This window comes from Haemaphysalis longicornis, unplaced genomic scaffold (assembly GCF_048455015.1).
Source record: "Haemaphysalis longicornis isolate Haplotype H1 unplaced genomic scaffold, Haemaphysalis longicornis Haplotype H1 scaffold_1, whole genome shotgun sequence".
In the NCBI taxonomy this organism is placed as follows: Eukaryota; Metazoa; Arthropoda; class Arachnida; order Ixodida; family Ixodidae; genus Haemaphysalis; species Haemaphysalis longicornis.
Window position 1 is genome coordinate 468,390,006 of NW_027526203.1, and position 25,849 is coordinate 468,415,854.

Below are 25,849 nucleotides of genomic sequence, written 5' to 3' on the forward strand. Positions count from 1 at the left end.
ACACCTTGCTTCTGCGATAAGAGCTTCCGCTGAAAACAAACGATAACACAAAGTCTTCAGGTATCAGTTCAGACGAGGAGAACGCTTCCAATCGGCCTTGAACACCGCCAGGTGTTCACCGGCCAGTTTCGGTTTCATATGAGGGTATTTCCGGAGGTCTAGTGTCGCTTTTTAACAGTACTGTCTATTCTGACGAAGTCTCTAAAGGCCTTGTATTTGTTTCTTTTGAAAATTGTTAGGTGGCGCTGCAATGTAGTAGGCTCGTAGTGCTGAACTCGCTTCACAGCCTGACGGCGACTTGGTGAAAGCTTGCTGGGCATGATTCTAGCGCATCATACCTTATTCCTGCAAGAAAGGCTACCACAGTGAGTCAGAACATGATAATAAACCGCAAAGGAAAGTTCTGACTGATAAGTGATCATCAGAACGTCAACAAGCATCCACCAAAGAGTTTGGTTCTTAAATCCAAGCGGATTTTTTCACATTGCTTGCTTGCCTTCAATATTGTGCCGGTCATAATCATTGACAAGGTGTTTTTACATCACGTGGAGGCTAATTTGGGCCTTTAATAACGCCAAACAACCAGATTTCTTCTAGAGAACCATCCAAAATAGTAAAATTTGAAATAGTGGTTGGGCTTCACCACATGGCACGGGCACCACGAAAGCTAACATTTTCTTTTATATCTGACAAATTGTACTGCGCAACTAAATTTTTTTTTTCTAGGACGGGTTTTTGAAATGTCTACCTACAATATGCATATTCTAAATTTTTTCTAGTACTGGTCGTTTATTATACACAACTTACTTTTTTCTTATTTTCTTCGATGCGTGGACAAGAATTTTGAATTTGAACTGGTGTCGTTGGAAAGCGCATGGAATATTCTGCATTTTATGCCACTGCAATGTGTGCCTAATCAATATGTATAGCACAAAAAAAATGTTTTGTTAGACCCTTCAAAATTGGTCAATTTCCCGCGGTAACGAAAGAGTTAAGTTCACGTTGTTTTGCTGAATTCTCTTCAGAATCTTATCTTTTTTTCTATCAAATGGCACAAAACCACTCAAGCAAACAAAAAAAACAAAAAAAAAAAGGGGGGGGGGGGGGTGCGATTCGAACTTGCGGCCACCAGGGCAGCCCAACGTTACGGCCAGCCTGCAAGACACTTTATCCACTAGACCATCAATGTGAGAAGCGCGCGTGACAGAAAACTGCAGCATAAAAGCCACTTCGCATTTGTAACCCAGCACTCTGGTGTGTTTCCATAAATTATAATCAACCCAGAGCTTTAGCCAAGAATTTACTGTTGAACACTTCTGCAGTAAGCCAAAGGGGAACGTGCCCAATCAACGAAACAACATTAACAGCACTGTTTATTGAAGGAAACAAAAAAGTTATCAAACTGCGTGATGGTAGGACTTAGTGCTGTATCACTGCTTCTTGCTAGTTATTTTTGCGCTTCATGAGTAAATGACGGTTTGGTTTTAAGTTCCGACTACTCAAAGTTCCTTTGATAAACTTGTTTATGTAGTAATTCTCATTTTAAGCTTTAAGTCATTTATCTTGGCAGGTCAGAAGTATCCTGTTTGCGCAACTCACATTACAGGCTACGTGACACAGCCATCAACAAGCTGGTGCAAGAATCGTGGCTAGCAGAAAAACACTTTAGACTCATGCGAAACAATGTAAACAATTAACAAATACCCAGCTTACTTTAACAGTTTTAACATGGTTACATGAAAGGCGGATGTTTTTGCCGTGAGGATACGACTGCAGGCTTTGTAAAAAGCCAGAGGATGTACAGCATGTGTTTGTGGATTGCTGGGATGCGGAGATTTTTTGGGATGTGCTCCAGCGAACATTCCACAAGGATCTGCCCCTGACACCAGATGGTATCATACCATATCATACCATACCATACCACACGATATCATACCATATGAAGTTTTTTTTTTCCTGCTCGGCCTTCAGGCCATATGGAGGAGAAGAATGACTGTATACGAAACAATGATGTGGGCGCGATGCCTGTGGTTAATTATTTAAACGCGGTTACTTCTGCCTGCGCCACTCGCCCACGTTGTTGACTGAACATTCGGTCATGTTGATCAGAGATCAGACATCTCCCGTTCAGTTGCAGGGCGAGTTTCATCATGGCACTGGTGTTGTAGCTTTATCTGAACCTTTGCGAGCCCGCTCTACGCCGACATGTTGTGCAGACGAGGGGATACTGTGACTGGCTTCTTACCAAGACATCACATCACGAGTTGAAGAGGAAAGCCTCGGGGAAGCCGTAACTGCATTTTTTTCCCTATTTGCCGATACCGGGCAACGAAACGGGTATGCACTGTTTGTTTATCAAGGTTCCGCAGTTATAAGTACCCACACAAAACATTTTTTTTTAATCTCTTCACGGCCCCTTTAACACTTGAATCCACCCAGCAAAAGTTGCATTGGAACGAGATGGTTCAAGCACATGCCATATGTAAGAGGCGGCAAAACACACCCGGTCAATAATAGCGCCTTTCTTCTGGGCATAGGAACCCCAGAGCAGGAAGACCAGGTTGCTACACTTCTGGTTCAGGTGGCGGATGACCGCGTCGGTCAGGTTCTCCCAGCCCTGCTCCTTGTGCGAGTTAGGCATGTTCATGCGCACAGTCAGGCACGCATTGAGCAGCAGCACACCTGGAATGGCAAGAGGCGCCCACTGGTCATACACCACTGTGTGTGGCCTGCAAGGGCGTCCACAAACTGGAACAACAAAGTCTCCATGCTGCACTCGAGGAAGGACAGGAGCCGCATCCCCTCAATCCTGATACGGGGCTGCACAATTTATCAGCCTCGGGCATCAAAACAGGTGGATCCTAATAAATGCTGCTGGATTTAAACATGAGTGCCCAATTGCCATTACAGCACGCACAGTTCTAGAATTCCTTTCCAGTTACTTCACAGTTTGCATTAATGAAGGCACCAGCATCAGTGTTACTTTGGGGTAAACAATTATCAGAAAAATAAAGCCACAATTATAATGCAATTACAGTGGAACTCCACTGATACGTCCCCCGGACTTGTGACGACCCGCTTCTTACGACGGATCACCACCGTCCCGGCAAGCTCCCCACAGAAACAATGCAGTAAAAATTCCGATGATACGATGCTCAGGGCCATGCTGTCCGCTTCATACGACAGACCCTGGTGGGTATAAACCAGCGTTTTTCCCATCTTTTACAACGCTTCGCCGCCTCATCTCGACCTTTCTTTATTCTTAACCCCCGTTTGATGCCGCTTGATGTTCAAAAGTCCGCAGGTGGGCCAGACCGTTTGCTGAACAGACGCAAGCAAGAAGGCAGGCACTCACGAGCGGGGTTAACCTTTGGCGGCCACACGCGGCAGCAGAATGCCAAAGTGCCAGCCGCGACAAGTCAAAGTCCAGGTGGCTGGCAGACTGTACACGTAAATCTGAAGCTCCCATTGAGCCGACGAACATAAAAACACCTACGACGCAACCCACAGCGACGGCCGAACACCCTCTTTCCTTGCCCACTCGATCCAAGTTTCTTCCTTTCATGACGCTCTCTGCTTCTCAGTGTCTTCAAACCAGCGTTGTCACTCCGCTCCTTTCTTTGCTGCCTTTTTTCATCGCCGCCTCGTACTATCATTTGTTTTGCTTGGCCTTGACAGTTCCACACCCTCATATTTTTCTCCTCCTAATTTGCTCGACCACAGCGGCCGTATCTCGCACGTGCGCAAAGCAGGGTTGGCGGGCTATAAATCGCCACGGACTGCATGGGGGTCGCATAGCGCGCGGCACTTGGCCGGCAAGCTAGCTCGAACGCTGTGGAGGGTAGGGGGGCACAAAATAGGCGTTTCTTTTTTTTACAAACTTGGGATTTCAGCTAAACTTCGCAAATCACGCAATAACACGTGAAATATAGTAGTTTAAATAAGTTCTTAGCCCACTTGCTGTGTAAGACTGTTTACTAGGCCGGCATTTACCAGCACCCCGGTAATACGACACCCCCGTTTTGCGACGCTTTCACACGGTCCCTTGAAAGTCGTATTACCGAAGTTCCACTGTGATTCATTAAAACACAACACCCTGACACCTCGTTAAGCTGAAAGCCTCTAATACCCGTGCTACACGAGCGTTTCGAAGGCCTTTGAGTCGAATGTCCTTTGACTCAAATGACACCTTTGAGCTGCTACACGACGTTTTTCAAAGGCCTTTGGTTCAAATGCTATTTGAGTCAAAGGAGCACGACAACTGACCTTTGAGAGACTCAAAGGCCTTTGAAACGCGAACGGTCGCACCCTCGGGCTCAGTTTCTGCAAGCCGTAATAACAAAACCAATTATTTACGAGAAAAACTGTGTTTGAAGTGCAAGATCTTAATAATTTTTCACTTGTTCGCTTGTTTTCGTTCTTTGCCACTCGCTCTACGATTACGAGGTGACTTGGTACTCTCAACACCGGCGGTGCGAAAAAAGACAAAAAGAAGCTGGCTGCCTTGTGCATGTTTTGTTCGCGCTTGTAGATAGTTATCAATTTGGTCTCTAATAATTGCTTTTTTGCCCATTTTAACTCTAAAATTACATTTTCGCCAAGAACGAAACATGGCAGCAGTGGCGACACCAAAACATGGCGGGCGAATGCGGAAACTCTCAATTGCCTTTGAGAATCGCCTTGTAGATCGGCGAAACTCCTTCCAGTTCGAATGGCATTTGAAATTTCGAAGGTCCTTCGACTGAAATGTCCTTCCAAACGCTCGTGTAGCACGGGTATAAGACTGGGTCATAGACCATTCCAATGAGGGTGCCGCCATCTTGCGTGCGCAGCGCCCTCTCGTAGCTGGCCGATTTGCTGGCTTGGGCGTTTGCTCCGCGGCGCATAGGCGCCTGCGGTGGCTCGGTGAATTTTTCGTTGTAGCACGTTGTACGTTCTTTTCCGCAGTATACTTTAAATGGGAAAGTTGTTGCATAGGACGAGTTTAAGTGATCTGGCTTAAATTGGCGGCCTTTTGGGCAGCGTTGGGGCTGAAATTCGCGTAGAGGTAGCGTGGTCCATGGTGGGTAAACGATGCCGTGTCGAGCATGTTTGCAATACTTCATCACAATTTTTTTTGTTTGTGTGTGTGCATCCGGGTTCGCGTATAGCGGGTATTTTGATCACTTTAATGCAAAAACTGGTGTTTGTTAAAACGACTAACCGTGATACGTTCGGCACTCATGGGCAACAAACAGAAGCGCGTGTCAGTGTAACAGACTTCTGTCTTCATATCCCTACAGGGTTTAATACAGGCAGTTTTGGGTGAACTTAGTATTAGGCCCATTACATAGTTTATATATATATCTTATCGATATATCAACAACTCACCCTCAGCCACCACTGCCGCCAACAATAAACAAAACTTCCCCACTCTAGAATTTCAATCGGCTCTGCAGCACAAATTAGCCGTGCAACTAATGTACAACACAAATAAAATAAACAACACGGCGCCTGGAGAGCGTCATGTAAGGACTTATTAGGCGTCCGCCGTTGGGCAACCAGACAAGCGTTCGCTTTTTCGTTGCTTAGTTTGATGTTGCCGACAGATACATCACATTTGGGAAAAAAGCCTGAACTCTTGGAGTGAGTGAGTGAACAATTTTATTTTGTCCGAGTCGGGGATGGGGGAACAAGGGAGGTGGAATCCCCTTCAGTATCCCCCCACCCACTTCCCCTCAGATTGGCTGTGGAAAGAGACAACTTAGGGAGGTAGCAGTCACTAAAAATCGCCAAGGCCATCCCACGTAATACATGGAGCCGGGTATGCCGCAATGTGGTCGCAGCAACGGTGGAGATGGAACTAATACCATCTGCGGCACAGGAAAGTTTCAGTGACCCATTTTAGTTTGGAAAGAAAGTAGAATTTTCTGCCAGAACTCCAAAGTAGGTGTACCAAAAAAGCTCAGCAGAACAAAATTGCCAAAAATTTTAACGTGCGCAACTCACAAGCTGCCACTCTGGCTCATTTATTACCAACATTTCATTAAAATAATGCGTAAATTAGTGGTAAACCCGCACGCGCGATGCCTACAAAGCGTAGGAGCAGCCGCGCCAGGCCCTCCGTGATCGGCGCGCACACTCCAGAGAGGGGGAAAGGTGGCCGGCGCGCCGCGCCCGCTGAGTGCGAGTATGTTTCCCCCTCGCCCGATGGAACGGTCTATACGCCTTGAGCTTCGCGATCGCTGCGCCGCCTGCCGCCGCTTCTCCGCGGCGTTGACGGGATTTGCGCTGCATGGCTGATAGGGCCGCGTGCAGTGTTTAGGTTCTGTTTCGCTTCTTTTCGCCTTTCCGCGCCCTGTAAAAAACTTGTTATGGTGACGTCTATAGGCAAAGAGTACGTTTAGGTCACTTAAAAAGCAGCCGCGTCTTAGTAGAGTACGCGATCGCCTGCAAGAGCTACCCGGGGACGCGGTTCTGCGTGCTTCGTCGCCGCTCTTCCGGGCATCGGCGACAATAGCAGCATATCACCCCTGTCACCTCCAAAACATCAGGCACAGATGAATTCTACTGTCGCCTCGTTTAGACCTGATACTGGCACAATGAGAGGTTGGCTCCATTTTGCAGCGTCGACAACGAATGCGGCTTCGTTTCGAATATATACGTCGCAGAAAAATATGTTTCGGGGATGTGATTACCAAATCCCGGACAATAACTTATACCTGTTATAAGCATATAAACCATGCGAAAATGTTAAGTATATTCCAAGCCTAGCTGTGCGTCGTTAAATATGTGCCCACAAACCAAGGCAAGTTAATGAAACCACGGAAAAATAAATGCTGTGCAAGTGCGGAATTAAGAAACATAATTCTCTAACGGAAATAAAGAAAACAGTGCAGCTTCTGACATGCTAAAGACGTTCGTCGAAACTTAAGCCAGGTAGGGTTCACTAGACCAACTATACGCGAAATGCACTGCTATTTCGCAAGACATCGTTGATCATTGGAAGGGGGGGGGGGGGGAGGGAGGAGGGGGACGCTGTGTACAAATGCGGAGCGGAATCAGGCAATGAACGTTTTAGTAATCACACACACACACACACAAATATCGCGTTTACTTTCCTTTTCTTTTTCTACTTCAACGAACAGCTGATCATACGGCGGCCGCATTTTTGGAAGTATACAGGGTAGGCTAGCTGTTCAACAAGCGATGAAAGGTGTCGTTGGAAGAGAGTGGTTGTGATAAGGCCCTCTGATTTCAGTTTCTGCTTTATTCTGCTGGCTCCCTGTGCCATGTGAGACGATATTTCGAAGAAGCATTAGTCGCGGACGCGGATTATAATCTAAGCCCGTCTCCGCGCTGCTCGCAGAGGAGCAGATGAATGTTTGCGGGCGCTCACCTCACGACAAGAAGACTTTGTCGTGTGCTGATCCTCGAGTATAATTACGTATGCATTGTCCATCGTACTTTTGTTGAATATCCCCGAAATTAACACAGACTGGCTTGTAAATGGTGGTTGTCAATATCTGAGGTATAACATTGGCAAACGTAACTAGCGTGCGGTCAGGTATGAGTGCTCCGCTGATTATGTAAGCGCTCAAAACCAATTTAAATCGTAGTGTATAGCCGTAGAATGAACATCTGAGGAACCGGTGGTTACGGAGACACTGCTAGTAAATTCAGGTCAGTGTAACTACAATCGGCTCCATCACACGCCGGTTCCGCGACGCTGGCCTGTGACACACACCTGGCGCTTATACAGATCGAATATACAACACTAAGATCGCGTCAGAAATATTTACACTCTCGAAAACACACCTCATTTGCGAACAGAAAGACTGCTCCACATAAACATGGATTTCAAACGCCCGCACACGGTAAATCTGTCGTGGACGTGACGCAAAAGCAGCGGCGGCACTGGGGAGCGGGACGCCGACTCCCGCGCCTGCTTTCGAAACAGGACTCTAGGGGGATTTCAGTGGCGCCCCTACAGGCCGCACTCGAGGCGTATAGGCAAAACACTGGGAAACAACTACGTATTTACACGATTGTAGGTCGACCCATTTTTTCAAATTTGAAAATCTGAAGTTGGGGGGTCGACCTACAATCGAAACTGAAACTTGTGCCGCTGGTGATGGCAAGCCAAACAAGAAATCGGGGACGCAACGGCGTAGTTGCAACTGTGCGTTTGCTTTTCGACTCTACGTATTGCAGTTATTCCTAACGCTCGCTCGCAATACTTTTTTTTTTCTGCTCTTACTGGGCTCACGGTAACACACGTGGCATCTTCCGTTGGCCGTTTCGGAGCGCTCTCACGAGCAGCGTCGCGGCGAAGCGTAGTGTCGAACACGACGCTGCTCGCGTGAGCGCCTCAGAGAGGCCCGAAACCACGACAGATTCCAACGGCAACGGCGCGCGCAACTCTCCGAGGAGCCTCCTGTAAACATGCCGGCGCTGATACGGCGTGCGGCACTCGGCGAGTGCCGGCCGGCAGCTCTCACAGCGGCGTCCGCGCAGCTGTAGACGTCACGGATGCGTCGCGGCACGTCATATCACGTGACAGTGGTGAGCGCTCTTCCTTGGCGGCTTGTACGGGGGGTACCAGTAATTGACGGAAGAGCTCTTCTCCTTGTTCTTTGTGAGCCTTCGGCACGTTTTTCTTTCGGCGTCCGACATTTCTTCGTTGCCATGACTTCACCCGGACCGAAAATCTTTCGGCGCTCCTTCACAGCGGCATTTAAGAGGGCCGCTATTGTGCATGCTGAAGAAAGCAACAACTGCGCGGCGGGACGCAAGTTCGGTGTGAGCGAGCGGGTGGTGCGGCAGTGGCGAAAGCAGCGCGACGAAATATTCGCGTGTGATGCCAAACGCCGAGGATTTCGCGGGCCGAAATCTGGACGCTTTCCCGAGCTGGAAGCAAAGCTTGCTGCGTATGTAACCGAACTGCGCGATCGGTCGCTGCTGGTGACTTGTGAAATGGTCACAGAGAAAGCCCGTCTCTTCGCTTTGGAAGCGGGGATACCGAGGTCGCGCTTCAAAGCCAGCAGGTCGTGGGCGTCGAAGTTCATGAAGCGGGCCGGCTTCTCTCTGCGCCGTCGTACAAGCGTGTGCCAGAAGTTGCCGTCCGCTTACGAGGAAAAAGTGCTCGCTTTTCACAGATATTTTTTGAAGCTCCGCGACTCTCGGCAGTACTTGCTCGGCCAGATCGGTAATGCCGATCAAACCCCTGTGTACTTTGATATGGCGAGCAACACAACCATGAGCGCGAAGGGAGCTCGCGAGGTGAACCTTCTCACGACAGGGAACGAGAAACTGCGGTTCACTGTCATGCTTTCGTGCTTGGCGGACGGTACCAAGCTCCGCCCGTATGTCGTCTTCAAGAGGAAAACGATACCGAAAGAAGTGTTCCCCGGAGGCGTCGTTGTGCGAGCAAATGAGAAGGGCTACATGACGGAGGACATGGTGGTCGAGTGGTACCGCCTTGTGTGGCTCATGAGGCCGGGCGCTTCCCTCAGGAAGGGTCTCCCCAACCTGCTCGTGTTGGACTCCTTCCGCGGCCACCTCACCGAGAAGGTGAAAGCGGAGCTCCGCAAAGAGGAGACCGACATGTTGGTGATCCCCGGTGGTCTGACGGGGCAACTTCAGCCGCTTGACGTGGGCGTAAACAAGCCTTTCAAGGACCTTTTGCGCCGCGAGTACAACGAGTGGCTGTCGGCGGACAATCGTGAACTCACTCCAGCCGGGCGTGTGAAGAGGGCCTCGCTGGCTACTGTGTGTGGGTGGGTGCTTTCCGCGTGGTCGGCCATTCCGCGCGATGTTGTGATGCGGTCGTTTGCGAAGTGCGGGCTAACACTGGACGACGACGTGCTGTGGGACCGCAGCAGCAGTGACGGCAGCAGCAGCACTAGTGACGACGAGGACACTAGCGAGGACGAGCTGTAGTTCAAGTGATCAATATATTGTGGTTGTGGAATGTGCTCGTGTGTTCTGCTTTTTTTTTTTTTTCGACTTGCGATGTGGGGGGGTCGACCTACATTCGGGTCGACCAACAATCGTGTAAATACGGTAATATTGCTGCTAAGTACTCCACATAGCTTACTGCTCAGGAGAGGAACGCATACCTTTCCGGAGTGGCAAACTAGGCAGTAACTAGTTACTAGTAATGCGTTACCGGTAATTGGTCACTTTTTCAGTAATTTGACTAACTAGTAACTTTTAACGTCAGAGGTTGTAACTGTAACCCTGTTACTTTTTCACACGGTAACGGTAACAGGAAAGACTGTTAGTTACTTCCATTTTTATAAAAAATATCCAACAGCAACACTCACTAAAGGTCAACATACAAATTGCGCTTTCCACTTTTTCCTACTTTCTTCTTCCCCACATCCTTTCCACCTTTCACCTTTCCACAACACGGCTACCCTCACAGTTCAGAAGAAGAGGTCGCTAAAAGGATTACCTTCTCTGCAGAAGACTGAGGTCAGAGGCCATTTTTAAGGTAATTTTTTTAAAACTTTCTCTTTGTTTTGAGTCGATCAAAAACAGGAAAACAAAAAAACTTGTTAGTATACCTCTGCCAAGGAGGAAGCTGGCCTACCTTTGTAAAGAATGAAATACCACCGCAGAGACTGCAAACTACCAGGAAGGCTACCGACAATGGTGCACCCATGACACCAAGGGTGCATGAACAAAAAATTTGATGCAACAAAATCAGGCGTACACAACAACTGTTGGCGTTAGGCTTGAGTGGTCCCTTTTTTTTTAGGTTCCATTCACCTAGATTTTTACCACATGCAATTTTGACTGCCTGCATGCCTTCGTACGTCTTTATTAAACCCTACCATTTAGTTTGTGGTCTATTATGTTACTTAGTTTCACACAGTAATGGAAAAGTAACGACATTACTTTTTCACCGTAACTAACTGTAACATGTTACTTTTAGAAGCTCTGTAACTGTAACACTTACTTTTTCGACTAACGGTAACACTGCCACTTTTTACTGGTAACGTGCCCATGACTGCTCAATATCCATCACCTTCAAACCACAATTGATTCCAAACCTCCCACACAGCTCCTAATGGGTCCCCTTTAAATTGTTGTTCAAAGTGCACTCGTATGCCAGGCATGGTGGCAACTTTGCCAAGCTGCCTGTACATAACTAAAATTGATGTTCAACAAATGCGACGCAAAGCCTGCAGGGCTTCCCCGCACCAATTAAACACCCACACTGGTGCACCTCAATCGAGCCCTTTTCCAAGGCTTCACAGAAACTGTGCTGCACTGAAGTGGTCCTACAATCAATCAGTGGTCCTACAGTCAACGTCCTACAATGCAACATGCAGCTTGCGAGGTTTTCCTTTCCCCTTGCACCAACTCCTTTTCTAAAGCTTGGCAACTGCTGCACCAAACTACCAGTGGTCCCACGGAAGGCACCCAAGAAGCTCATCAGACAAACAGCACCAGCAAATATTCATTGGTTACCAGACTGAAATCTTGTGGCCTAAAAAACTCTCCTCCATTTGTGCTAAAAAAAAAAAAGAACTGCAATGAAAAAACCATAGTTTAGGGCTCCAGATTCGTCACTGCACGCAAGCATATTGTATACATGAGTGCCTCTGCAGCATGAACCTTTTAACAGCCGTGGCAACTAGGCACAGCCTAGCATGCGCTGTACTAATGCTCTGGCTCCTGTACTACTGTGATGGGTGGATCGAAGTTGTCACTCAAGGTCCGAAAGGCAAGACGCACATGCTAAAGCGGACATAAAAGAAAACAACTGAAAGACAAAATTTAAGTTAGACAGTTAGAAAATGCAAACATGTCCCTAAAAAGACTGCACCAAGCAAAGGAAAAATGTGCAGTACATTCAAGTTGAATTATTCATATTGGGAAAAACAATCTTTGTAAGAGACACTAAAGGCTTTATCTGATAGGTTGCACAAATTTTCATAGCTATTTTGGCTTTTATTTGACAAAAACAGTGATGCCTGCTTACAAACAGATAATTAAAGCTTATATTTCTCCCTGTTTTCCATTCCCATTTTTTCTCCATTTTCTCTCCCATTTTTTCCATTACAAACCAAGCCGGCCAGAGTGGCGATGAGCAAAGCTGACCTGTCCTGTAGTGGATTGCACTAATATCCTTGTGTTCTGTTCTTGGGCTGTCGTGTGTGTGTCTGGGCACATGCACGTGTGCGTGCATGTGGGCATGTGCGCAATAAGAAAAGACAACAGCTCTCACATTCACCTGTATAAATTGCAAATCTTTTGAGAGCACTATGATAACTTCTAAGAACAAACATTTCCGTTGCAGCGGTTAAAGATCAGTTTAGCTAGCAAAAACTTTTCATGGCCACAGATCAAGGACGACTGCCCTTTAATTTAATTCACTAAAGCAGGGAAATAACTTATATCTGTAATTGAACCCCCCAACACTCAGCGATCAATTGTTTCTAAAGAGCACGCTAGCTATGGAGCACGCAGATGATGCACATTGATTCCTAATCATTTCATGTGTTAGCAATTGCACTCCTGGCTAAACTTGCACCCGGGGCCCAGATTTGTCGCCCCCCCTCACAGACATGACACTAAAAATGTATTCTATTTTTACTATATTATTGCTACTATATCAGAAAATACTGAGTGGAGATTAAAACACACATCTTTGGGTGCATTCCAATTTCCCCTTTAGACGGCTTCGTTGACGTCTTCGCGGGCAGCCCGCCATATTTAGCACCGTTCCAATTCGAACGAAGCAGTCAACAAAGACTGCTTCGTGGAGACGGCATCCAAGTCAGCAACGATACAGGCTACCTTCCTGACTAAACTGATAAGTAACGCCAGCGCCACCTTTTTGCGTATTAATGTAGGAACAAAAGCATTTGTTTTTTTATTGAAATATTTAGTATAGTTTACTAGTGGGTAACATGAGTTTGTTTAATTTTTAAATCACGTAATGTTTGTAGTAACAACGGTAATATTATTTACTAAACCTGCGGCTTGCGTTTGTCAACTTGTCTGCGACGAGCTTGTCGTCTGCGTTGATGTTGCGTTTGGAACCGCGCGTCCGTTCCAATTTTATTCCTTTAGACGTCTAGTTAGACTGCTTCGTAAGCTGTCTACCAAGCTGTCAGCGAATTGGAACGCAGCCTTTGTGTCACATACAAATGTACAAAAAACTATTCACAGGTACTGAAAGCGTAAGCTTCGAAATGTCATTACAAGCACACATAATATACAATGTGCAACATGAGATGAAGTTACAAGGTACCAACTGGTGTGTAGGGTATCTATAAACAATGTGCAATATATCGGAAAAGGAAGCAGCAATCTAAGAAGCCACGTGTTATTTATGCAAACTAAACCAGAAGCCGACTCTGGTGCAACTCACGAACACATGAACACTGGCTTTTTTAATAAATAATATTAATTGTAGTTTATTTCTTTATCAAGGTGAGCATTGTGAGATAATAATGTACAAGGTAGTACATAGTACAAAGCAGACTTTCTGATCAAGAGGTTTGAAACTCTGTATCATTGTATATCTTTATCCGCATCATGTTTCACTTCGCACTGAAAATAAAAAAGAAATTCCCGCACATATCTATTGATTTTAAATGGACACTGCACTAAAAAAAATAGTTTGGCTTCATCATAAGAATATACCACACCAAAGAAAAAAAAATGCACAGCCATATGTTGATCATAGCAGTTGTTTCATAGCCGTTTGGCTGTATTGAGTAGACACAGAGATTGCCTGCCAGGACCCCAGACTGCCACAGCAATAAACATTGGCATGTTTTGGGTTATAACGTTGCAAAATCTTGAACTCTAATAGGGATTTATAGAACATGTAAAAACTTGCTGTAACCTCTCAAATAAAAACGAAAGGGAAACGAAGGAGTGAAAGGCCACAATGGCTTCAAAGGATACAAGCAAAGCGTGATATGCTGTTAACACTTTCGTGACTGCACCTATTCTCATCGATAGTATATTATCGATGAATACAAATTCAAATTTGGCGCTTTCCGAGTGCTTCTGGACAGCTAACGCCATCTAAAGGGTAAAGGAGGAAATATTTCATCAGTTTCGCTTTCGAGATTCTTTTCTCGACCTCGAGGGGAATTTTGAAATGTCCTTTGCCGGCGGGGAGACGAGCTCACGTGGTTTAGGTTATGGTGTCGACGCCGCTCACCAATGCTTCATGTGAACAGCGAATTTCGATGGATTCCAATGAATGTGAGCTGGAATCTGTGGATGATACCAGCAGCACAGACGCGGAAGACGACTTCAATTTGTCAGACTTCAGCACGAACGGCATGGGTGCGTCAAACTGCCCCGGAACATCAATAGGTATCCGCCAGCAAGTTTCGCTTCCTCCTCCGGCTGTTTTATGGCGGGCACGCATTGATGTAAACAGATCCGGCCTGTTCTGAAGGTCACAGCTCTTATTTGCTGGGTGCTGACTTCGTTCGGGTGAGACCACTTGGTGCGGCTGCACAAAAAGTCGAGTTCTCTCCGCAGACAGCCCGTAGTTGACCTTGGCATAGCGCTCTAGAGTAACAGAGCCGTCGATTTCGTCGGCAACATTTAGAAGTTCCAGAGCTGTCACGGAGCTTGCACTTTGATCAGTTCACTTTCAGACTTGAGCTCATTGAACAGCTACTGGGCTGTGATGAGCAACATCTCGCGGGTCCCACCTTCCCCCTGTTGTGTCCCCTGTTGTGTCCCCGAAAAGTGCACCTCAGGGTCCCCTACACCAGCCACAAAAAAAATTTAAAAATACCGGAACTGCAAACTGTGCTATGAAGAAAGGAAGGTTGAGCAGAAAACAAATGGTGCCTGCGAAACATGCGCAGCCAACCTGTTTCATAGCGTCGAGAAACTGCTTCACACAGTGGCATGATAGGCAACAGCGTTTATATTTTTGTATGCATGTAAATCTCTTGTACTTACACAGCTCATATTTGCAGTATTATTTATAAGGGCCTCATGTTCAACTAGTATATTTCAATTTTTTTAAGTGTGATGTTTTCATTCGTTTTTGTTATTTTTGTTACTTTTTTGTTTTGACAATTTTTTTATAAAATTCATAATAAATCTGTTTGAAATTATTCCTGTTGGAAAGACCTATCCTTCCTCTATCATTTCATACCTTACACTTCAGCATCAATCATTTTCTGTGGCAAAAAAAAAAAAAAATATTTTCTGGATTACCCAAAAACAACCGATTTTTCCACGGTCATGAAAGTGTTGAACGAATGCCAAAACTGACCTGTCCATTCTTTGCGCGTCTTTATTTTGGCAAACTTTTCTGCAACAAGATCAAAATGTATTTCCACGTGATCAGTATTGTCAGGTTAGACAATACAGGTCGGCCATCTTTGATCGCAGAAAAGCTTTTGTTAACTTTAGGGAAGTATTTTTTTATCACGTGGTGCCACTGGCGCAAATAGAGTTAAAACAATTGAGAGGTAACACTTAGGATCGGCTGACTATCAAAACATTTCAATTTACAACATAACATGAAAAGTTTAGTACGGTCTGAAGATTTTGTAACATTCTGCTGCATGTCAGTGGCTTTGGGTAGCCCCAGTAGTCGTAGAATCTCCAACAAGATGTCTTCCCTACAGAGATAATCGTACAAGAACCTTGTCCACTGCAGACTAGTCACAACTGGGAAATGCTGCCTAACTATAAATTCAGATTGCAAAAAGGAAGATATGAGGAAACAAGAAGAATCCAAGACGAATCAGGCAAGAAGAAAAACAAGAAGAATCAGGCTAAGACAAAATAATTTGCATGTATATGGCCTTCGTGTCGTTAGTAAAGTTTTTGTGGCTCTAAATGACAAACAACCGGTTTGCGGAAGAAAAAAAAAAAAAAAAAAAAAAAAAAAGAAAAGGTGCTGCAAACACACACAGCCTAAACGAGATATACAAAGCCCGAAATAAAGGCAAATTACGTATCAATATACATCCGAAGAGCAAAGAGAAACGTGTTGCTCGTGAGTGCTAAAAAAACTATGAGCAGCCGAGCAAGCAGTGGCAGCACAGAGTGTAACGTGCCAAACCAAAGAGGGTTAGGTGAAAACTGAAGGTTACGCGGCAGCGAGAGAGTACCCCATCATACAGTCAAAACCAACTACCAAGCAAAGGGACGCTTGAGAACACTGGAAGTGAAATATAGTCTCAAGCGTTGTCAGGTAACAACACTAAGCAGGTGACAGATATTAAGGCAGCCAGAGGCCTTAGTTTTGCAGCCAGCTGTTCCGGCTAAATCATGCAGATGTCACGCAAGCTTGGAGGGTGGCCAGAAATGATGATGATTGTAGGGTTTAACATGCCGACGCAACGCAGGCGATGAGGCGTGCCGTAGTGGAGGGCTCCGGATTGATTTTGACCACCTGGGGATCTTTAACGTGTGCCGAAATCTCGTACACACAGGCGTTCTTGCTTTTCGCCTCCATCTGAAAAGCGGCCGCGGCAGCCAGGAATCGAACCCGCAATCTCGTGCTCAGCAGCACAACGCCTTAGCCCCTGAGCCACCACGGCTGGTGGGTGGCCAGAAATGACAGGGCTGTTTAAAGGCAAGACGTGCAAGAAAATTACCTGCTTCATTCAGGTAAATTTCAGTTTGTCTAGGAACTCGCACTAAACACATTAATTTAAGCTAACGGACCACAGACGGAGCCTGTTAAGGAATGCTGGAAGGACAAATACAAGTTGCCACAGCAATTAAACACAATTTGGACAGGCATCAAGTCAAGCTACTAAGGAATGCTGGAAGGACAAATACAAGTTGCCACAGCAATTAAACACAATTTGGACAGGCATCAAGTCAAGCTACAACTATCTCTCTGCATCCTGCCCTTATGCTTGTACGGGATTGCTTTTTTTTTTTTTGTGCAGCATTTTCTTCTATCTATCCATTCATCCATCCATCTATCTTTCTCGCATTCCTTACAGAGCACTGCCGGGTGCGTGTAAGGCCTGCCCATCAAAGGGCTGTTTTGCTCACGTAGGCGTAGGTTATTAAGGCATCGACAGGTTTGCTCGATGTGGGCCTTCCCACACGCAAGTGGCCAATGATACACAATTGCTTGTGTGCAAAGCACAAACTGCTTTCTGTATTTCATTTTGCAGCCCCTGATGTCGCGCTGCTCTCGCTTATTAATCTTCTTTCTTGCTTTGGAAGGGGTTGTGCACAAAGTGTACAAGGTACGTAGATGACTGCAATAAAACCCGGTGTTATAAGAGACATTTCAATGAAGAGTTTGCCATGTTAGAGCACCTGTTAGATACAGCAGAGGGTGCTAAGAATCTCAGAGCCCAGGCAGGCCACCATTGAAACTTGACCCTGGCAATGTTCAACGCCTGCACCCTATCTAGCGAGGGAAGCTTAGCTGTACTACTACAGGAGCTCTCGGACATTAAGTGGGATAATATAGGGTCAAGCAAAGTTACATGGACAGGAGAAGGCTTCGTGGAGCTCACTAGCGGCCATATTATGTGCTGCAGTGGACCCCAAGAGAAGACAGAATGTGGGGGGGATTTTTAATCTACAGAGAAATAGCAGGAAACGTGGAGGAGTTTTTCAGTTTAACGAGAGTCATGGCTGTTGTGATCAAGCTAAACAAGTGATACAGGTTAACGATAGCACAGGCCTATGCGCCAACAACCAGCTACGTATGATGAAGCCGTAGACAGCTTCTACGAGGACGACAAATCAGCCATGAAGATGGGAGACTTTAATGCAAAGGTCGGTAAGAAGCAAATGGGAGAAAGGTCAGTAGGAAACTTTGGAATAGACAATTGAAGCAGTCGAGGAGGTACCCTGGTGGGATTTGCAAAGAGACATAACCTCAGGTTGATGAGCACATTCTTCTTCAAACGAAAGAATAGGAAATTGATATTGAAAAGTCCCAATGGTACAACATGTGGGCAAGATGGGCCCATGCGGGCCGTTGTGGGATTCAGAGTGTTTCCCCACGCCCGGAAATGACCCATCCAAAATGCCCCAGAGAGGTTCGCGGCGTCCACAAGGGAGACGCTGCAACGGGTTTGACTCACCGACAAAGGCGATGGCAGGCTTCAAAGGGCCGGGATGAACCAGGAGATTCATTGGCCGAGTGGTACAGCACATATTGATATTGAGGGCTAAGAACTACACTGTATCAACGCGCGCCTCCAGGCCTGGCCTCAACTGGCTGCGACGGCTGGGGCGACACGCAGGCTGCCAGCGAGGTTGGACTAGGCTTAACTTGCGCGTCCGATTGGGGTCTGGGGCCCTGTTCCGGACAGGTGGCGGCGAGGGTGTGGGCGAGCCGTATTCCCCCGCGTTCCCTACACTCCATCCTCCATCTCCTTTCCAAGCGCAAGAGCCAAGAGCAAGAGAGCAACGAAGAGCACACACCGCGCTTATAAGGCGTTGGGGAGAGGAGGCAGGTTCCCGGGTGAGGAGGAGTGAAAGAGGTGGCGGGCAGGTGGTGCCCGCCGGCGCGTCGGCCCACAAGGTGACGTCACATGCGACGCGGGAAAGCGCACTCGTTTGAAGGTCGCGCTCGTGGGAGGAGGAAAGGGGGATCTAACGGATCCCCACAAACAAAAAACGAAATTGACTTCATTTTAGGCGACAACGCAGGCATCATGCAAGACGTAGAGGTGCTAAGATCACGAGCAGTGATCACAGGATGGTTGGATGCAAGCTACGGCTGAATCTCAAAGGAGAAAGAAAGAAACTCGTGAAAAGGAAGAAACCCCACATGGAGTGAGCCAGAGCCAGATTGCCAGAGTTTAAAATAACTCTTCAAAACAAATTTGCGTTTCTGAACGAGCAGAACGAGGTCAGTGTCGACAGGCTAAAGACACCCTAACATCGGCACTCAGTGAATCAGCATTAGCTGTGGAAGAAACAACATGTAGGGAACAAACTGGACTAAGAAAACGAAGAAACTATTTGCCAAACGTAACATGAAAGTGCCAAGTACGACGGATCAGATTGAATTAACCGAGCTTTGGAAACTGATTAACTCAAGTAAAACAAGTGACATTGTGCATATAACATGGCAGTGATCGAGCGTATGGGGCGAAAACTTGGTGCCTTACGAAACAACTAGAAAGCAAACGTAGGTTGGCTCAACGGGCCATGGAACGAATAATGTAAGGAGTAACAATCAAGGACAGGAAACGAGCTACCTGGATCAGAGAACAAACTAGAGTAGAAGATATCATAATTCATAAAAAAAAAAAAGAACTTGGGCTGGCCATGTAGTTTCCGTGATGTATTACAAACTCGCCGAACTTTCAATCTTTCAAAGAATCTTGTATACGAGATAGGGCATCCTGCCCTGTGTCACGCAGTCTTTGGTATTTGGCGCACCTTTGGCAAACTTTTTTTAGCAACATTCAAAAAGCTCTCAAAGCTCTCTGCAACACTGCGGTGGCTCAGCGGCTAAGGCACTGTGCTGCTGAGTATGAGGTCGCAGGTTCGACTCTTGGCCGTGGCGGCCGCTTTTCTGATGGAGGCGAAAAGCAAAAACGCCCGTGTGTGCGAGATTTCGGCGCATGTTAAAGATCCCCAGGCGGACAAAATGAATCCGGAGCCCTCCACTACAGCGCGCCTCATCGCCTGCGTTGCGTCGGCGCGTTAAACCCCGCAATCAATCAATCAATCTCTGCAACACGCTTCGCCTGGCACAGGAACTGCTTCTCTCACCCACCTCAATTATAGTGTGGTCCCACGAATGTCTTCGAGGAAGGGCAGCACTCAGCGGACCGAACGGCTAATAATAGGAAAGGGGGTGCCATGCCAGGTGTTCATGTTTTGTTATGCGGTTAATTTTGTTGCTTTGTCCTTTTTTTACTCATCCTACACCTTTTTAATGGTGCACCCACCAAAGCAAAAAATTTAGGATATCAGCTTCTAATACTTATTTACTTAGAACTATGTGGGACCCCCACATGAAGAACATGATAAAATTGAAAAGAAAAAAAAAATGAGCACAAGGCTATCCCTTTTATTTATGCGTGCAACACGAAAAACATGCAAGTATGCATTTTTTTGCTTTTAAATTAACACGAGCATGACATAGAAAGATGTACTATTATGAGCATTATGGAAGGGAACACAGGAACGCATAGTAAACAGCCTCAAAACAGACTCGAAGCGATACGCGAATGGCGCTGTGACAAACAAAGGGGAAAGGAGGACGCTCTTCCACCAACTGTTGGCACTCCCACCACGCTGGCGTTCCTGAAAAGCAGCAGCTTACATCACTTCGCCGATAATATAGTACCGTCCAAAAGCCGACAAGACGCAGAGCGGGAATGGGAACAGTTGTTAGAACAGCATCCCCCTTTCCACTTTGTTTCCGAAGGCGGCCGCTGCGTATCACTCATAGCTGGGTCTGAGGGTGTTTTCTACGCGTTCCTGTGTTCCCCTTCATATTGCTCATAATAGTACATTTATACCTCATTAACAGTAAGGTAAATAAATGCCTACATAACTGTTCACTTGCTCACATAATTTGTGAGACAATTCCGCTCGGCTCTTGTTTTTCTCGTTTTGTTACATGGGGCCACATGAAATACGCCCCTTCCATATCTCTCCATGTTGGTACTGCACTGCTGGGCACACTCAACTAAAGCCAACAACTTAAAAAAAAAACCTAACCTGTCCAAACTTCTCCCTCCCTCGCACACAAAATTATTTCTTACAGTTAGCTCTTCCACACCAACCTTCATTTCATGTCTTCACACTTCCTTCCATCTCATTTCAATTCTCTGCCCCAGCAGCCACCTCCATTCCCTAAATTTCAATCTCCCCCCAATTTTTTTGTCACATCATTTTCATTTTGGTTTCCTATGAAAATCTGACACAAAGGTCGGAGTACACAGCTCCCAAGCATTTCCCGTTTCTTCCACAGTTTTACGACACGCCACCACAAATACATTCATCATGAGCTCTCACAACATGTCATGTGTGCAACGAGGCACGTAGAAAACCGCCGAGGACGCATAACGACCAGTCTTGTTGGCCCTGAAACCCCACCATACTGCTTGCATCAGTCACCGAAAAAGCAGTCGTGGACGCGACGAAGGGCCCTTGTTGGCCCCAGCGCCACCCCATCGAGGAACAGGCTTGCTCACTACACCCTTCCGCACGTTGCGGTAACACCAATGGCACCCCCTCTCCAGGGGGTGCCCCAACGGCTCCCACGACATTCTTGGATGCCGAAATTCTACTCGGCTTAATTATACCAGGAAGCAAATTTGAATAGACTGAGCAGGCCGGAGATGCGGTCTTGTTATGGTCGTTCTGCAGTTTTTCAGTTTCTGATGTCCATTTTACGCAGTGGTGAGGCACAAATGGCACCACCTCCCCCTGTTCCTTTACCAAGGGGCTGGTACCCGGGCCCAGGGCCCCCCAGCCCTTCCTTAGTGACGCCACTATGTGTCAGTGATTTCCTTCTCAACCCATGCAAGGTAATTTAGGTAGGTGCTGTTTTAGGCAGGTGCAGGTGCAGGTAATTTAGGCAGGTGCCGTTGCTGTACGTACAATGCTCCGAAAGTGTCACCAGGCCAGGGCTGCCTCAGTCCGAAAAGCTCGTAATGGTGGTTTCTCTCAAAAAAAGCAGACTTATGAAATAGGATGAATATTTGTGTCAGTGGACGTTAACACATTTCTAAACAAAAGCAGATGTTTGCACTGACAGTAAGCATGTCCAGTTTGCATTCGAGCACACATTTTTCTACCTTGCTCTGCCCATCCTGTCAGGTTGCCATGTGAAGGACGTTGAAAGCCAGGAATATCCTCCCCGAGCTCCTTGTACATGTTCAAAAGGCTGGAAAGAGAACCATACATTACCACAAAGACATTCTTACTTCTCCTTTGAGAAGGGGAAGGCAAGAACCGTAAAGGCAAGAACAGTAGATCAACTGTCAAAGATCCAGAAAGGCAGGCAGGAGCAGACAAGCTGACACGCAAACAACAAAAAACAATATCTGAATGCAAGATAAAGCGATGCCACTGCACCTACCTGGCGGGAATGGCGACACCCTTAGGCACGCTGAACGCTAGACCTGGAACGGAGAGACATTTTATGACCTATTAATGCATTAGCAAAGGAAATAAAAGGTATTTGGAGGAGAAAGACCTAGAATCAGCTGAATGCAAGGTTTAAAAAGGAGTTCACAACTTGTAGACGTTTCATCGAAAAAAAAAAAAGAGGGGGGGGGGCATCCACTAAAAAACTCTTCCACATTTACACTTTGAACTTTCAGCACAGCCTGCCAGAATTCTCAAGTCTTAGGGAAAAAAATTGCTGAAATGCTTTATTTCACACAAATAACAGTCCCTCATTTGATAACAGCAATCAGAAAGCTTTGCTGTGGGGCTAAAAATAAATTAATAAATCAAAGGTAATGATAAATAAGCATGCTGAATGCATCTTCTTCCGCGTAGGTAATGAAACGCTAGAACAGGTAGAAGAATATAACTACCTTGGCCAGATAGTAAGAGCCTGATCCCAACCACGAGAAAGAAATCCGGCACAGAATATGAATGGGCTGGTGTGCATTTGGCAAGCACTCACAAATAGTTAAGAGTAAACTCCCTTTATCCCTTAAAAGAAAGGCATACAGCCAATGCGTGCTGCTGGTGATGACGTACGGGGTGGAAACTTGGTGCCCTACCACACAACTACTTGGGTCAGCTCAATGGGCCATGGAACGAAGGAGACAGGAAACAAGCTTCCTGGAGTCCAAATTAAGAAGGAGAAATGGACTTGGGCTGGCCATGTAGTGCGACGTGATGACAGCCGGTGGACCACCAGGGCGACAGAGTGAACACCGAGAGACGGGTCTAGAAGCAGGGGAAGGCCATTAGCTCGGTGGAGAGACGAAACAGGGAAATTCGGAAGTGAATGGTGGAATCGAGCAGCGCAGGGCAGGAGCGGGTGGAGGTCAGTGGGAGAGGACTTTGTACTGCAGGGGACCTAAACAGGCTGTTGGTGACGATGTTGATAATGACCTGCCTTATTAAAAAAAATGACATTTTCATTATTGATAGCAAGACTAAAACAAATGGACAAATACAAGACTATGGCAATTTAATTTAAATGCTAGCATGCTTCTGAATAAAAAATCACAAGTCAAAGCAGTATGGCAATAGCTTTTTTGCAGTGAGAAATTAATGCATATAATTCTTGCGCATGGAGAAGTATATGTTAATTATTTCACCCACTAGCTTGGTGCATGGCTAACAGCTTCTCTCAGACAAATGACTTAGCAGAATTGTATAGGCTGTTGCTGCTAAAGGTATGACAAAATTCATAAAATGACTATGTTAGGACAACTTCCCTTCCTCCTGACAACTTGGCTCATAACTTGAAGTGGTGAACCCCAGACACACCCCGGGTCACGCGCCATCTACTGCTGCACTGCCCAGCTGCTTTAACCACACCAATGACCCTCTCGCTTGCGAACTTGGTGTAAAGGCAAACCACTGGGCACCGCTTTGTCTTCCGGTTTGCATGCACTGTACTCACGGTGTAAAATCAAAATCATAAATCTTCAACAGCTAGCATCTGATGAGCTAAGTTGCACTAGTGCAAATACTTTGCTCTGAACTTATGTACTTTAGTCTCTGAAGCTAAATTCACAATTCACACAGACAATACTGATATTTAGCAGCTCTGTTTACAAAAAGCAAATTTACAAATATGATTTACAAATAAGATTTGGTTTACAATCTCATAAAAAGTGATTAATTGCACTTAGATACCTTGCTCTTCAAACAACTGTAGCACAATTGATTTCATAAAGGGACACTAAAAGCTGAATGGTATTTTGTTGTAACTGAGAGGTCACACTAAACAAAGCAATTCTGGCTTTTGTTCAACAGCAAGCAATGCTTTGTTTGTTCAGAAATGAATTAAAGCTGACATTTCTCTTTCCTCCCTTCAATTTTTATGCTATGTAAAAGATCGCATAACTCATCGTAATGAGGGACCTCCTACAAAGCCATTCAAGGCATTTCCCGCAAGGAACGTGCTACTGCCTAGGTGAAGCAGTACAAACTACTTGCAGAATTTCCCAGCATGGCAGTGATAACCAGAAACATTGTTTAGCTGATTGCACAAGTAATTTTGGAGTTTTGACTCTGGTTGTCGTACCTAAATAAACACAGACAGTGAAAACGGGCAACAGCTCTCGCATTCACTTGCACAAGTCTTCCGACGGCACCTTTTGACTACGCAAAATATTGGACTGAAATTGAAACTGAGACAAATCTTACCAGCAGTCGCAGTAAAAGAACCTGCTTTATATCGTTAACAGCGGAAATTCGTGCCTCTTCGGGACACATGAGCTGAGCAAGAGTTCCCTCTCGCATTTATTTCATATTTACACGTACTTGCTGTCATCTTTGTTTCAGGTAAATGCTTAGACAAGCTCCACCAATAATGTTTCATTACTCTATTTTTAAAGTCACAAATCGTACAGTGGGAAAGCATGTGAGGTGGTGATACCTGTTTTCAGTGTTGGCATTTTCTGCATTAATAAGCAACTGGTACTGCTGCAAGTGGTATACAGGGTGCTACAACAATGAAAGAGCCTCTAGTATAAGAATCTTTCCCAAGTTTACCACTTCTCCTTTTGCCCTCAAACTTTACACGAGGGTTGCATTTTTGTGGTCCATTTTGTTTAAGACCAAGGAGGGCGACAGCACTTACCTACAGAGAGCATCACCAGCGAGGGCACCCAGAATAAAACAAGCCATGCTCTACAAACCAGCCGCACGTGCTTTTTCTGGGTACCCTAGGTGGCGCTGCATTTCCCAGGGTGCTCATCATGTACAAGACGGTCACTGGCTCTAAAATAGAGTGAAATTACGTATTCTAATTCGAACTCACACAACTCTATTGCTAGTTCACTTGAACTGGTGCAAAAGTACCCCGCCGTTGCACTGTAAGCAATTAGAGGAAAATTCACAGCGGTGAATGTTCCAATGTTCCAACATCAAATAGCGCTGACCACTCCCTATAATAGAAACGCTGCTTTATTTTAGTGCACATAGTAAAAAACAGTGGTTCCTTACTCATTTTCTGTCCCCTTCAAGTTCCACTTAGTGAAATTTTGCTGTATTTCCAGATTTACTGATTTCCCAGGACCCCTACTGGATTTTAGAAGGCTGATTTAGGCAACTGCTATCACTTCGAAACAGAGGGACATGAGCACCTCAAGGCTGGTTTTTATATCACACCACAAGGCCTACAGGTATAAGGGCCAACACTTGAAGTGCACAGATGACGTTTGTGGTCGAAGCACACGGAAATAGCCATCAAAAGCAGAACGACAAACTGTCAATTCTACCCCGCAGAAATTTATGTTCCCTTCACACTCGTCCCTTTCTTCACAGTTGGTGTGCTTCTATAATCTAGCCAAAAAGGGATGAGGGCACACACATTCAGGTTGTCTACAGTTTTTATGGCAAACTGGGCATGAGCACCACAGCCCTTAGAGCAAAGCTGTGCATGGAGTATCCATGAGGGTTAACATTTTTAAGCTTAATTTGACAGCCTAGACTCATGCCATACTGGACAAAACAGCCTTTCATGTAAATCCGTGCTGAATAAAAAAAGTGATGAAAGTCTGCTGTGAATTTTAGCAATTTGGAGAAAACTGCAAGAAAATGCTTAAACCTCTCACCATGAGCTTGGCCCGGGTTATGGTACGGATCCTGTCCAAGAATAACAACTTTCACCTAGGACCAAACAAGAAAGCAACCACAATGTCAGCAACCCACAGACACTTGCAGGCCAGCAAGATGGCTCAGGCAAAGAGGGCGGTACCAAGTAGTGTTTGCCTTC

The 25,849-nt window shown here is 46.0% G+C and overlaps 1 protein-coding gene across 2 annotated transcripts in view; it reads right to left on the minus strand.

Moving 5' to 3' along the window:
- Positions 1–25,849, minus strand: part of LOC144156221 (uracil-DNA glycosylase 2-like) — a 33,851-nt gene that overhangs the window by 2,799 nt on the left and 5,203 nt on the right. For both annotated transcript variants that reach the window (XM_077688112.1, XM_077688110.1), the window contains exons 4-7: positions 25,689–25,743; positions 22,019–22,061; positions 21,735–21,823; positions 2,504–2,682 (exon numbers count right to left, since the gene is read on the minus strand). In XM_077688112.1, the coding sequence (XP_077544238.1) occupies positions 2,504–2,682; positions 21,735–21,823; positions 22,019–22,061; positions 25,689–25,743 (366 nt within the window). The remainder of the gene's footprint in view (positions 1–2,503; positions 2,683–21,734; positions 21,824–22,018; positions 22,062–25,688; positions 25,744–25,849) is intronic.